The 13,100-nt window shown below is 46.3% G+C and overlaps 1 protein-coding gene and 1 long non-coding RNA gene across 3 annotated transcripts in view; one reads left to right on the plus strand and one right to left on the minus strand.

The window, feature by feature from the left end:
- The window catches only part of EEFSEC (eukaryotic elongation factor, selenocysteine-tRNA specific), a 200,667-nt gene that overhangs the window by 106,019 nt on the left and 81,548 nt on the right, over window positions 1-13,100 (plus strand). For both annotated transcript variants that reach the window (XM_059716048.1, XM_059716050.1), the window contains exon 5: window positions 2,357-2,995. In XM_059716048.1, coding sequence (XP_059572031.1) covers window positions 2,357-2,995 — 639 coding nt within the window. The remainder of the gene's footprint in view (window positions 1-2,356; window positions 2,996-13,100) is intronic.
- On the minus strand, window positions 3,804-8,871 carry LOC132244550 (uncharacterized). The gene is made up of 2 exons (XR_009456111.1): window positions 8,806-8,871; window positions 3,804-6,877 (listed from the first exon to the last, which is right to left on the minus strand). It is a non-coding gene; the product is annotated as an uncharacterized LOC132244550 (long non-coding RNA).

Here is a 13,100-nt window from a genome sequence, read left to right on the forward strand (position 1 = left end):
AGGTGAAGTGGCATGGTGCACCACGCAGGTGGCTGGGCAGGTGCTGCTGCTTCTGTGTGGGAGCAAGGACGTACCATGTGCAGGTGGGGTGGTGCACCATGCTGCTCCGCCTCCTTGCCGGACTTCAACCAAGGTCTTTTGACAAATCTGCCAGGACCAGGCTACAGAATCCTGGAGTGTCCCGCCCAAAATGGGGTGTATTGTCAGCTTACGTGTAGATTGTGTATCTACTTATAAGTTATACATAGGTGTACAACCAAACTTTAATCTATTTGCTGATTTTTCCCATTAAATATCACAGAAGTGATGCAGTTAAGACCTGGTAATATTAGTTTAGAAGACAAGAAAAATTCACTGAGGGGTTCATACTAGAATGGCTTATATACCATGTTCGGAATATATTCTTCTTGGGGCTCTTGTACACATGATGGGAGTTTAGTCCCCTAAATTAAATGGTGAGTTTTTAATTGTGATGATCAAAACCCCACCATTTCAAATTAGAGCAGTGGTCACCAAGATCTCAGAGCCTCTTGCAGTAGATTTTGGAGTCTCTTGGAGTCGATCTGAGGCTGGGGTGGGGGACTGAGTGCCCACGTGCATGCATGCGCATGCCCCAGCCCAGCAGGTCAGTCCATGGAGGAGGTAAAGGGCGGAAGTTAGATCAAGGTCCCCATGGTGAGGGACAGGGCCGCGGAGGAAAGAGCAGGGGTAAATTGAATGGGGCCCTGGCCGGGTGGGACTTACCTGCTGGGGATGTGCCCCACATAATTTTTTCTCCCTCTGCCTCGACCTGCCCACCCCTTCCCTCTCCATAGACTTACCTGCGGGGTTGGGGGAGGGGTGTGGTGGCAACGCAGGGTAAATCTTGGGTTGCCTTTAAATGCCAAAGGTGATCTCCTACTTAAAAAGGTTGGAGACCATTGATTTAGAGGCTTCCATCACTGTTACGGTGAGGGGCCCGATCCTTTTTTTTTGGTGGAGTCTGCCCGCATTTCCTGTGGCTGGTGGCCAAGCTGCTAGAGGGCCGAGCTGCCCAGGTGGGCGGCTAGGAGGCAGTTTCTGCCCCAGCTTGGGCTTGAGGAACAGTTTCATATATTCATAGATGTTAGGGTCGGAAGGGACCTCAATAGATCATCGAGTCCGACCCCCTGCATAGGCAGGAAAGAGTGCTGGGTCTAGATGACCCCAGCTAGATGCCTATCTAACCTCCTCTTGAAGACCTCCAGGGTAGGGGAGAGCACCACCTCCCTTGGGAGCCCGTTCCAGATTTTGGCCACTCTAACTGTGAAGAAGTTCTTCCTAATGTCCAGTCTAAATCTGTTCTCTGCTAGCTTATGGCCATTATTTCTTGTAACCCCCAGGGGCGCCTTGGTGAGTAAAGCCTCACCAATTCCCTTCTGTGCCCCCATGATGAACTTATAGGCAGGCACAAGGTCGCCTCTCAACCTTCCCTTGCGGAGTCTGAAGAGGTCCAGGTGCCCTCCTCTCTCTGCATAGGGCTCCTCAGTTGGATTGGGCTGGGTGATATCTTCAAGCTGGGCCAACACCTGCTAGCTAGCTGCCTGCCCAGCTGGCCCCAGAGGGCACCACCACTGTGAAGGGAAGGACCCAGGCCCTCCCACATCTCAGGGCCCACCAGCAGATCGCTCCCCGGCTGTGGGAGAGGCAGGCAGGCTCCATGGGGAAAAAAAAAAGGATTAGGCCCCTCGCTGCTTTTTGGGGTTTTCTTTTCCTGGCGGAGCCTGCCTGCATGAGCTGCCAGCGGGCTGAGTACCCCAAGTCCAAGCTGGGGCAGCACCTGCCCATTAGCAGCCTACCTGAATGGCCCCAGGGGGTGGCACCATCGCAGGGGAAATGACCGGAGACCCCCGCAGCTCAGGGGCTGCTGAGCCTGCTGGCAGTTCACCCCCTGGTGATGGGAGATGTGGGCAGGGTCCGGGGGAAGAAAAAAAAGGATTGGGCTCCTCCCTGCTTCTGCCTTTAGCCCACCTCTCCTGTGTGGGGTGGGGGGTGAGCTGTCAAAAGGCTGCAACGTTACAGATAGCTACTTCGCAAGCTAAACTCTATGCAGATGTGCTTTAGTCTGTAATGTAGCAAACATTTAAATTGCAAAAAAAACCTTATGTGTGTACAGTGTGAAGCAATTAAACTGCAAAAACAGGCAATTTTCGTCATGTGTACAGGTGCCCAATGAGTTCACTTCCCACTTCTCAAAACTTAGGCTCATCTTTAGTATGTGAATCTTTGAGAGAGCATGTTAATGGAGCATAATACAGGATGTGTTGATGCTTTTTTCATTTATCTTAGTAAGATAATTCATTACCTATATTTATTTCTTTTGCTTCTTTCCAAACAGGTGTCAAAGAAAGTCAAGTCCATGCAGATGTTCCATACTCCCGTGACTTACGCCATGCAGGGGGACAGGGTAGGCATCTGTGTGACCCAGTTTGATCCCAAGCTGCTAGAACGGGGTCTCATCTGTACCCCAGAATCTCTCCAGACCATACATGCTGCCATTATCTCCCTGAAGAAAATTCAGTATTTTCGAGGTGCGCTGCAGACCAAAGCCAAGTTTCATATCACAGTTGGTCACGAAACAGTTATGGGACGAGTAATGTTCTTCGGTCCAGCCCCTGCTGACTTCAACAAAGAGCCCCTGGACAATGCCTTTGATTTTGAAAGAGATTACCTTTATCAAGAAGAATATTTGTCCAAGGATTCGAAGGCTTCTGATGAAAACAAGGATAATGACCAGACAGGAGAGCAGCTCCCGAAGCAACAGTGGGCCTTACTGGAGTTTGAAAAACCAGTCACTTGTCCTCGACTCTGTCTTGTAATTGGGTCAAAACTGGATACTGATATTCATGCAAACACCTGCAGGTTGGCATTCCATGGGGTATTGCTTCAAGGCCTAGAAGATAAAAACTATACAGAGACTTTCCTTCCAAAGCTGAAAGTGTACAAACTGAAGCACAAAGAAGGTCAAGTGGAAAGGGTAAGCTCTATTTCTTACCAGTGTAATGGCAAAAAGAAACACTTCTCTTTGTGATTCTTGCTCTAGGTCACAACAATGCTAAAGAATTTGCACCTAAATTGTGCTCCTTTCTGATTTCCATTTAAAAAATGCTTTTGGCTTTTAAAAGCTTGAATGTAGTGATGTGATGTTTCCCACCTGAGTTTGTAGACAGCTGGACAGCTTTCATTTGAGATGTGTGAACAGGCTCATTAATCTCAGTGGGAGGTTTAGTTAGTTATGTAACTGTATTAACAATTTCACCATAGAGTATTTTAACATATAGTTAATATATTTCTTCTACAAGCTCAAACTACTTCTCACATGTTCCCCAGTCCCCTGACTGTCTTCTGTCGGGTTCACAAAAACTCTGGTTTCCTTCTGGTTTGTATACTACAGCTATTCTGTAGTTTCAGTGCAAAGTTCTGGAGCAGTTTAAAAATGGAATAAATAAAGGCAGTGAGACTATTAGGCATTAATTACAGGTCACGCATATGATGTGTTAAAGCACTTCAGAGTACATATAAAACCAGTCCATCTTTGGAAGACCATATGGTGTCTTCTGCAGGAGTAATGATATGTTCTGGCTAGATTTAGGCGTGGGTAATTCATTTCTGCCTATTTTTACTGTCCCTTCAGCAGTGTCTGTTTTGTTATATTTCTACTATTTCTTTACTTATCTCTTACTGTCCCATCTCACTGGTGGCTGCATTTCCATAATGGGTGGACATTCATTTGCATATACATAATACACTTTGGAGTTTTTCATAATGAAAAATATTTCAGAAAAGTAATTATATATATTTTAATTTGTTAACCTTAAATGAGAACAATGTTGATGTAAATTATTAATGCACGCATGCAGAGTATTGGAAAACATGTAAAAGTGATATATAATTGTTCAGCATTATTATATTATTAATTTATACTCTAATAAAGAGTTATTAATTTTTGTTCTAATCCACAAAGCTGATCATTCCAACAAAATCTGCAACAGTTTTATTTCACTTCTCTCAATAACTTGGTAGTATTGGGGGCGATGTTGAACATGAATACATTGACTCTGTATTTTGAAAAGCATTTAGTTCTTTATACAAAAATAAGGAAAAGTACATTTTGTGGTGCAAATTTCTTTACAGTTTATTGTTTGAAGATTTCAGAGTAAACAAGCAGTGGGTCTGGCAGGCACAGGTATGAATTTGTGAGGTTCTTTTCTAAAGCGCTGACTGTCAATTACGTCTAAAAAAGTAACGAACGTTCCTAATCTGTACCTGCCCTTCCCCTTTCTCTGTACTGTATCCAGCACTTCTCTTTATCTTGTAGAGTTTGTTCTTCTTGCTTTCCAAGTGCGCACTACTTCTCCCCCCATGGTTTCACTGCTACATCTAGAGGGCCAAACCAGTGCCTGTAGGTGATTCAGGGGTGTAGGTTGTAGCTGTCTTGGTCTAAGGACATAGGCAGACAAGGTTCTTTGGGTGAATCTGATATCTTTTATTAGACCAACTTAAATAGTTGGAAAACAATTATTAAGCAAGCTTTTGGGTTCAAAAACCCTTCGTCAGGCTGAAGAAGTTTCAGCAGTTGGTGTGTGCTTTCCTTGGATGGAATGAAAAGTAAAGAAGCCAGAGGCCGGGCTGGTCTGCATGCAAGACAGGCAGTCAGTGAAGATGTAGACTGAGGAGTCAATGGGTGGTGGGGAGAGAAGGGGGATGAATAGTGGAGAGGTACCTGGGGAGTCGGATGTCAGGCAGGTTATAATGTGTCATAAATCCAATGTCTATATTTAGTCCATGATTTTTAGTATCCAGGAGGTTGATGAAGTGGAGTTCATAAGCTTGTCTCTGAGAAGTGTTGTGTAAGTTTCCTTTGAGGATCAGGACTGAGAGATTGGAGAGAGAGTGTTTTTCTTGTGAGAATGTGCCCCCACCGGTAATTGGGTATTCCTGTCTCTGATAGCTTTCCGGTGTGCGTTCATTCTGGTGCGCAGTTGTTGTTTGGTCTCTCCTGCATGTTTTCCATCAGGGCATTTGGTGCATTGGATGAGAGAGACTACATTTCTGGAGGTGCAGCTGTAATATCTGGGAATGCTGATGGCTCTGTTGTGGGGTGTAGTAATAGTGGGGGTGGTGGAGATGTGTTGGCAGGTTTTGCATTTCTTGTCGTGGCATGGTCTGGATCCATTTGGTGTGTTTTGGGCTTGAGGAAGTTTGCTTCTGGTGATGAGGTTAGCGAGGTTCAGTGCTTGTTTGAAGGCTAGGATGGGTGGCTCTGGGAAGATCTCTTTAAGAATAGGGTCTCTTTCTAGTATGGGCTGCAGTTGTTTGAGGATTTTCTGTACAGGTTCAAGGGAGGGTGATATGTCATAACCAGTGGTGTGCGATTTGTGGCAGTTTTCTTCTGTACTGCAGCAGTTCTTCACCTAGTATCCAGTTGGCTCTTTCAAATGTGTGATGTATCTCTCTGGAGGAGTGTCCTTGTTGGGTGAAGGGGTTTGGGTTGTAGCCGTGTTGGTCTAAGGACATAGGCAGACAAGGTTCCTTGGGTGAATTTGATATCTTTTATTAGACCAACCCAAACGGTTGGAGAATAGTTATTAAGCAAGCTTTAGGGTTCAAAAACCCTTCATCAGGCTAAGGAAGCTTCAGCAGTTGGTGTGTGCTCTTCCTGGATGGAATAAAAAGTTGGATGAAAGCCTTTTTAAGATTGGTGAGGTGGCAATCCTGGGTGTTCTCTTCAGTGCAAATGCGGTGGTATCTGAGGGCTTGGCTGTAGATCACAGCTTTTTTGGTGTGTTTAGGGTGATTGCTGGTTCTGTGCAGATATGTATGTTGGTCTGTGGGTTTCTTGTATAAAGTGGTCTGTATTTTATCATTCTGGATACTGATCATCATGTCTAAAAAGGAGATGTTGGTGCTGGAGTACTCTAGAGAAGGTCAGATGGAGGGATGGTGATTGTTGAATTTCTGATGGAACTCAATCAGAGATTGCAGGTTTTCAGTCCAAATGATGCAGATGTCATCAGTATATCTTAAGTATAGCAAGGGTTTGATGGTGCAGGTCTTGAGGAAGTCTTCTTCCAGGTGGCTCATAAAAAGGTTGGCATACTGTGGGGCCATTTTGGTGCCCATAGCTATTCCCATCGTCTGGAGGAAGTGTTGGTTATTAAAAGTGAAATTGTTGTGTGTGAGGATGAAGTGTATAAGGTCAGTAATATCTTTGGGCCTGTATTCTGAGTTGTAATTTTGTTCCTGTAGATATGTAAGGCAGGCTTGAATGCCGTCCTGGTGTGAGATGTTGGTATATAGGCTGGTAATGTCAATGGTGGCTTAGGAGGGTGTTGCTGGGAAGGTGGTCTATATTTTTAAGTTTCCATGGAAAGTCTGTAGTGTCTTGGACAAAACTTGCTCTGAGGGTGACAAGCGGTTTTAGGATTGATTCTGCAAAACCTGATATTTCCTTGGTTAGGGTCCCATAGTTAGATATGATAGGTCTGCCAGGGTTCCCTTGTTTGTGGATTTTAGGGAGCATGTAAAAAGTCCCCGGGTTAGGTAGTGGGGGGATCAAGGTCAGTAGCTTTTCTTGTAGTCCTGATGGAAATTATGTGATGGTATTGTTGAGTTTCTTGGTGAAAAGGGGAGTAGGATCTTCTTGTAGTTCTTTGTAGTAGGTGGTGTCAGAGAGCTGTCTGACATTGGCTTCCTTTATGTAGTCTTCACAGTTTAAGATGACTATGGCTTCTCCTTTATCTGCTGGTTTTATTACTCTTTGGTGGTTACATCTTAGAGATTCTATGGCCTTTTTCTCTGGTAGGGAGAGGTTGTTGTGGTGGCGTGTGTTACTGATTATTTCATTGTTCTCCTCCTCCTGGATACCAAAAATCATGGACTAAATATAGACATTGGATTTATGACACATTATAACCTGCCTGACATCTGACTCCCCAGGTACTTCTCTACTATTCATCCCCCTTCTCTCCCCATCACCCAGCCTCTCTCACCCACTGACTCCTCAATTTACATCTTCACTGACTGCCTGTCTTGCATGCAGACCAGTCCAGCCTCTGGCTTCTTTACTTTTCATTCCATCCAGGAGGAGCACACACCAACTGCTGAAACTTCCTTAGCCTGACGAAGGGTTTTTGAACCCGAAAGCTTGCTTAAAAATTGTCTTCCAACTATTTAAGTTGGTCTAATAAAAAGATGTCAGATTCACCCAAAGAACCTTGTCTGTGGGTGATTCAAGTTTTTAGATGTCAAACTGAAGGCCCTGTCAAAGGGCCTGGTTTTCAGAGCATGGGTGCTCAGCAGTTTCTGCATATCAAGCCTTTTTAAGGTTGATGCAGAAACCCTAGTGGCTTTTTAAAGTGTAGCTAAAAGATTTAGGTGTATTTTTCTTCCTGGAAATAGTCAATCTGTCTTGCCTTTAGTTAATGGCGGTGCTGAATCAAAGCAGTGTGTCGAGGGCATCCCACCCTCCAGGCTTTGGGGATGCTTGAATCTGGATACATTTCTGTCTGAGCTGTACACTTTAATGTAAGTTTTCCTGCTTTGCTGTGTTCCATTTACCCTATTGAGCCTCAGGATTGCCCCTTCTCAATCCTGTCACACTTTATAGAGCTTCAGTTGAGATACGGCTCTTCTACCTAATCCAGGTATTCACCTCTAGAGAAACCTGGCTTGGCTGTGAGCTTTCTTCTTAACTGTGGGCATTAAGTGGGCTACTGTGAATGAGAGTTGCTGTGAAATCGGTGAGGCCCACATAGCCTTTTTTTGTTTTGTGTGGGTTTATTTCTAAACTACAGCGATGTGGCTTCAAATTAATGTTCTCTGTTCAGCTTATTAATGTTTTCCCTTGTATTAAATTGGGAGCTCTGAGCACTTTGGTAAATAGATTGAAAGGTTTTGTTATGTTCACTTGATCTCCTGTGAGCTTGTTTTGCAGTTTCTAACAGTGGTCTTAAAATATTTGTGTTTATATTTATTATTTTTCCCCCATCAGTTGTCAGATTGTCACCTGTATTATCCAGCTGACTCTGTGCATGCTTGAGTAATACCAGTCAGTTACTCCGATGCTTTTTTTCCTTGTCTGGAAATTTTAAAAAATTATTTGGCCAGTATAGTAATATTTTTATCCTAATGTCTTTGGAGTAAATCTTTAGCAGAGTTCCTCTACACTTACGGTAGAAAGAAGTATCATTTATCTCTTTCTCCGGCTGTCACAAAAACTGTCCTAACCGTGGACTTCTCCTTACCGACACTGACTGGTGCTTTGAGTGTCACTCTCAAATCCTCACTTTGCAATGGTAAGTCAGCCCTTTCCTACTAACTCCTGGTGCATTCAGGGTGTTCTCCGCTCAAGTCATGCTAAGAACGATACAGCAGACAGTATTAGGAGAACACAGACTCATAATTTAAATTCAGAGAGGTGTAGCAAGGTCGGTGGGGAGAGGATGGTGCCAGTTATGATGAGTCTTCTGGGAAAGTACCGTAAGCTTTATTGAGGGAGCTACAATCAAATGCTTGCTTTCAGTAAGTGGAAAGCAGCAGGAACAATTGGGTGGTACAGTGGCTTTTTTTAGTACACAAAGTCTCTAATAGAAATTTTGAATCAGACAGTCCCACCCTGCTATTGATGGATGGCTAGAGATTAGGATCGTTGAATTTAGGGTGTCTATTCTTGGCACCAATACAGGAAAATTAAATTCTCTCTGCTAAGCAAGGAAAGTTGTGCCTCCCCCCGCTCCACTCCCCTGGGGAGGCACAAAAAATAATAATTAAAAGAATGCATTTTACCTTTATGAAGTGAACTTTTTCTCCAGAGAATGCTGTCAGGGAAAATGTGTTTCATAACTTCCTGAAGGGCTGGGAATGAGAGCGGGTGGCTGGGGGCGTGTAACGTTTGCCTTCCCAGTTTCACTAGGGGGTGGGCACACACTCCCTCTAGCTAGACCGTCATGGGACTCAGTAGTAGCCGTTTATAAACCTTTGCACTTGTCTGATCTGATGTGGGCTCTTCCAGGCCCCCTGCTTTCTGCTGCAATTAAAGTAAATTCCCCTGCAGTTTAGCAGCTGGTTCACCCTGGAGAAATCAGACGTTTACGGACTGGCTTTTTGTTTCTGGTCTGATTAATTTCCAAGCACTTATGAAACAGGCAGAATTGTAAATTCATTAAGTCTCCAGCAGAATAATAAAAAGCCTTTGGATGAAAGAATGGTGTCTTTCCGGAGCTCCTAAGCTCCCACATCAGGTGTGGTGACCCAGCTGCTTCACAAAGGAGCCAGATCATCAAACTGGAGGAACACCACAAAGCACATGGCCCCAGCCTCCCAAAAAGGGTCTCTTACAGTTAACATCTGTATGCATCTCCTCCTCGAAATGCTGGCATAATCTTTTTTTTGGCTCTTCCTATCTGATTGGGTGATGGTGAATGTTGCACGTAAACTCGGTTACTACACAACACTGTTGTGCCACCCTGCTTATTGTAGCTTAAGGAGTGTGCTTACTATGAACCATAATAAACTATTTTCTATCTGAGCTGAGTGAACCCACCTGGAGTTTTGTACCTGTTTGAGTTAATTAGTTTAGAAATGATTCAAATACAAGAGTGCAGCTTTCTCCTGCCAGTAAGTCCTAAGAGATGGGAGACCTGTTGTGAAGGAAGTTTTCTCAGTTGCTGTCAGCAGTGTCCTTTTCCTTCAGGATCATTTGCAAAGATGGCTGATGACCAGGGATCTTGGTTTTCTCTGTTTAAAAGTCCCAAATCCTCTGATAAAACCTCAAAGTCTGTCTTTTTCCACAGTTAAAATGAAACACTACTACATAGGTGTCAGCTGAACACCATGTTTTGTTGATATGTTTACAGTTTTAAAGCAGTTTGGGAGCCTACCAATGCCTCGATCATTTATAATTAAATAAATTCTAAACACCTATATCTTTTGGCATTTGATTTTGGTTTTTTTAATCATAGAAAATCAGAGCTCCCTCTGCCCTCTTTGCTCACCAGGATGCGGGTCCAGCCGTGGCTGTGTTCCCTCCCACTTCGTAGTGCTGAGCAGCCTTGATATGCCTTGTCCCTGCCCATGCATTGCCCCTCACTCCCAACCAGCAGCCCCCTAGCCCTGCCAGTGCCTCTCACTCCCAACCCACAGCCCTACACACCCTGAGCCCTGCTTGTGCCCCTCACTCCTGACCTGCAGCCCCTTGGCCCTGCCAGTGCCCCTCACTCCCAACCTGCAGCCCCATGGCAAACGGAAAGCCCAGATCCATGATGATGACTCTCCTGCTGGAGGGTTTTCTGTTGGCACATGATTTTTAGCTCCCAGGTGGTACTTTCAGACAAAGACAACTCCAGCAGGGAAAAGAGCTGGGCTGACAACAGCAGCAGCAAAAGTGAGTTATGGTAATAAATACTGCACCTCATACCAATGGCACAGGTGGTAGGAGGAGATGCAGGAACCTGTAATGAAGAAGCAGGGGATGAGACATTGCTTTCAGTGCTAGCTTGAGAAGGGATTTTTACCTTTGTATCAGATTCTCTACTTTTTACAACCCAATGGTAACCAGAAGCAAATAGAATATTATGCACGAGCAAGGATTTACTTGGTAGGATCAAACAAGTAGTCCCCTGAGCCAGATATCCTTGAAGCATCAAGACAGGCAGCGACAAAGGCAAAGGCCTGCAGCAAGACGGTAACCCTGGACTTCAGGAGGGCAGATTTCAATGAGGTAAGGAGATTAGTTGGGGAGAGACTGAGGTCCCGAAGGGGAGGGGAGTTGGGAGTTCAAGAAGAGTGGTCGTTCCTTAAGGAGACGATCCTCCAAGCTCAAAGCGTGGCAATCCCAACAAGGGTCAAAGGGAGCAAGAGTGCTCAAAAGCCCCCTTGGCTAACAAAAAGCATCCAGGAATGTCTCGAGGCTAAAAAGGAGGCATGCAGTCATTGGAAAGGAGGGGCCATCACTAGGGAGGATTATACAGCCATTGCTTGGGTTTGTAGGGGGGCTGTTAGAAAGGGTAAGACACTTGTGGTGCTCTGGCAAGGTGCCAGAGGACTGGAAGAGGGCCAACGTGGTCCCCATTTTCAAAAAAGGGAGGAGGGGAGGACCCAGGAAACTATAGGCCTGTTAGTCTTACCTCGGTCCTGGGGAAGCTCTTTGAGAAAATTATCCAGGTGCACATCTGCGAGGGGCAAGCAGGGGAGTGTATGCTTAGGGGCAACCAACATGTGTTCATCAGAGGCAGGTCCTGTTAGACCAACCTGGTGGCCTTCTATGACCAGGTCACTTAAATCCTTGGATGCAGGCGTTGCAGTGAATGTAGTCTTTCTGGACTTTAGAAAAGCCTTCGACACTGTCTCTCACCCCATTCTCATTAAAAAATTAGGCGACTGTGGTGTCGCTCTCTACACAGTCAGATGGGTTGCCAATTGGCTGGAGGGCCGTACCCAGAGAGTGGTGGTGGATGGGTCTTTTTCGACCTGGAAGGATGTGTGCAGTGGGGTCCCCGAGGACTCGGTCCTTGGGTCTGCGCTGTTCAACATCTTCATCAGCGACTTGGACGAGGGGGTGAATAGCACCTTGTTCAAATTCGCAGATGACACTAAGATGTGGGGGGAAGTGGGCACGCTAGAAGGGAGGGACAAGCTGCAATCAGATCTGGGCAGGTTTCAGAGGTGGGCGGATAAAAATAGGATGGGTTTCAACACTGAGAAGTACAAGGTACTGCACCTGGGGAGGAAGAACCAGCAGCACACCTACAGGCTGGAGAACTCCCCTCTTGACAGCAAGGAGGCAGAAAAGGATCTTGGAGTCATTATAGACTCCAAGATGAACGTGGGCTGCCAGTGTGGGGATACAGTCAGAAAGGCTAATCGCACCTTGTCACGCATCCACAGATGCATCACGAGCAGGTCCAGGGAGGTGATCCTCCACCCTCTATGCGACACTGGTCAGGCTGCAGTTGGAGTACTGTGTCCAGTTCTGGGCACTGCACTTCAGGAGGGATGTGGACAACATGAAGAGGGTCCAGAGGAGGGTCACTCGCATGATCAGGGGGCAGCAGGGCAGGTCCTATGAGGATAGGCTATGGGATGTGAACCTGTTCAGCCTCCACAAGAGAAAGCTGAGAGGCGATCTGGTGGCCATCCATAAACTGGCCAAGGGAGACCAGCAGGCAGTGGGAGAGTCCCTGTTCCCCTGAGCACTACAGGGAGTAACAAGGAACAATGGCCATAAGCTGACAGAGCAGATTCAGGCTGGATATCAGGAGGCACTACTTCAGTCAGGGCGGCTAGGATCTGGAACCAACTTCCAAGGGAAGTGGTGCTCACTCCTATCCTGGGGGTCTTTAAGAGGAGGCTGGATAGACACCTTACCGGGTCGTTTGACCCCAGCATCCTTTCCTGCCCATGGCAGGGGGTCGGACTTGATGATATGCTCAGGTCCCTTCTGACCCTACTAACTATGAAACTATGACTAGGGCTGTGCAAAGCTTCAGTCGCTGATTCGATTTGGCAGCCAACTCTCTGAATTGAATAAGGAGACCCTTTAATCTCTCCGAATCAAATCGGAATGCTCTGAATCGATTCGGAGAGATTCAGCAAGGTTCGGCAATTCAGACATAAACACAGCTTTAAAAGTTTTTTCTACATACCTCAAGGTACCAGGCAGCTTGTGAATGCGGAGATGCTGGGACAAATGGAGCATCTATGAATCCCACGGGAGCATGGTGGGATTTCCGGTCCATGTCCGGTTCTGCTGGGGAGTGCGCAGGGGGCCCCCCGCATCCCCCCTCCCGGCTCGGTGACTGGTGCCTCCTGGGTCTGGGGGGCACCAGGTGTTCCCTGCGGCCGATCGCTGAGCCGGGGCGGGGACAGGGGGGCCCCCCAGCCACTCAGCGGCGGACCCAGAAATGGACCAGAAGTACTTCTAGTCCACTTCTGGGTTCGTTGCCGAGCACACGGGGGGTCCCCCCACACTCCTGTGGGACGCTCCATTCACCCCACCATCGCAGTGTTCATGAGTCATGCCTGGTACGTCAAGGTACCCATTCAAATCAATGAATCAAATCAGTGTCCCCAGTTCAGGCCGA

Source organism: Alligator mississippiensis, chromosome 12, assembly GCF_030867095.1.
Source record: "Alligator mississippiensis isolate rAllMis1 chromosome 12, rAllMis1, whole genome shotgun sequence".
Taxonomy (NCBI): domain Eukaryota; kingdom Metazoa; phylum Chordata; order Crocodylia; family Alligatoridae; genus Alligator; species Alligator mississippiensis.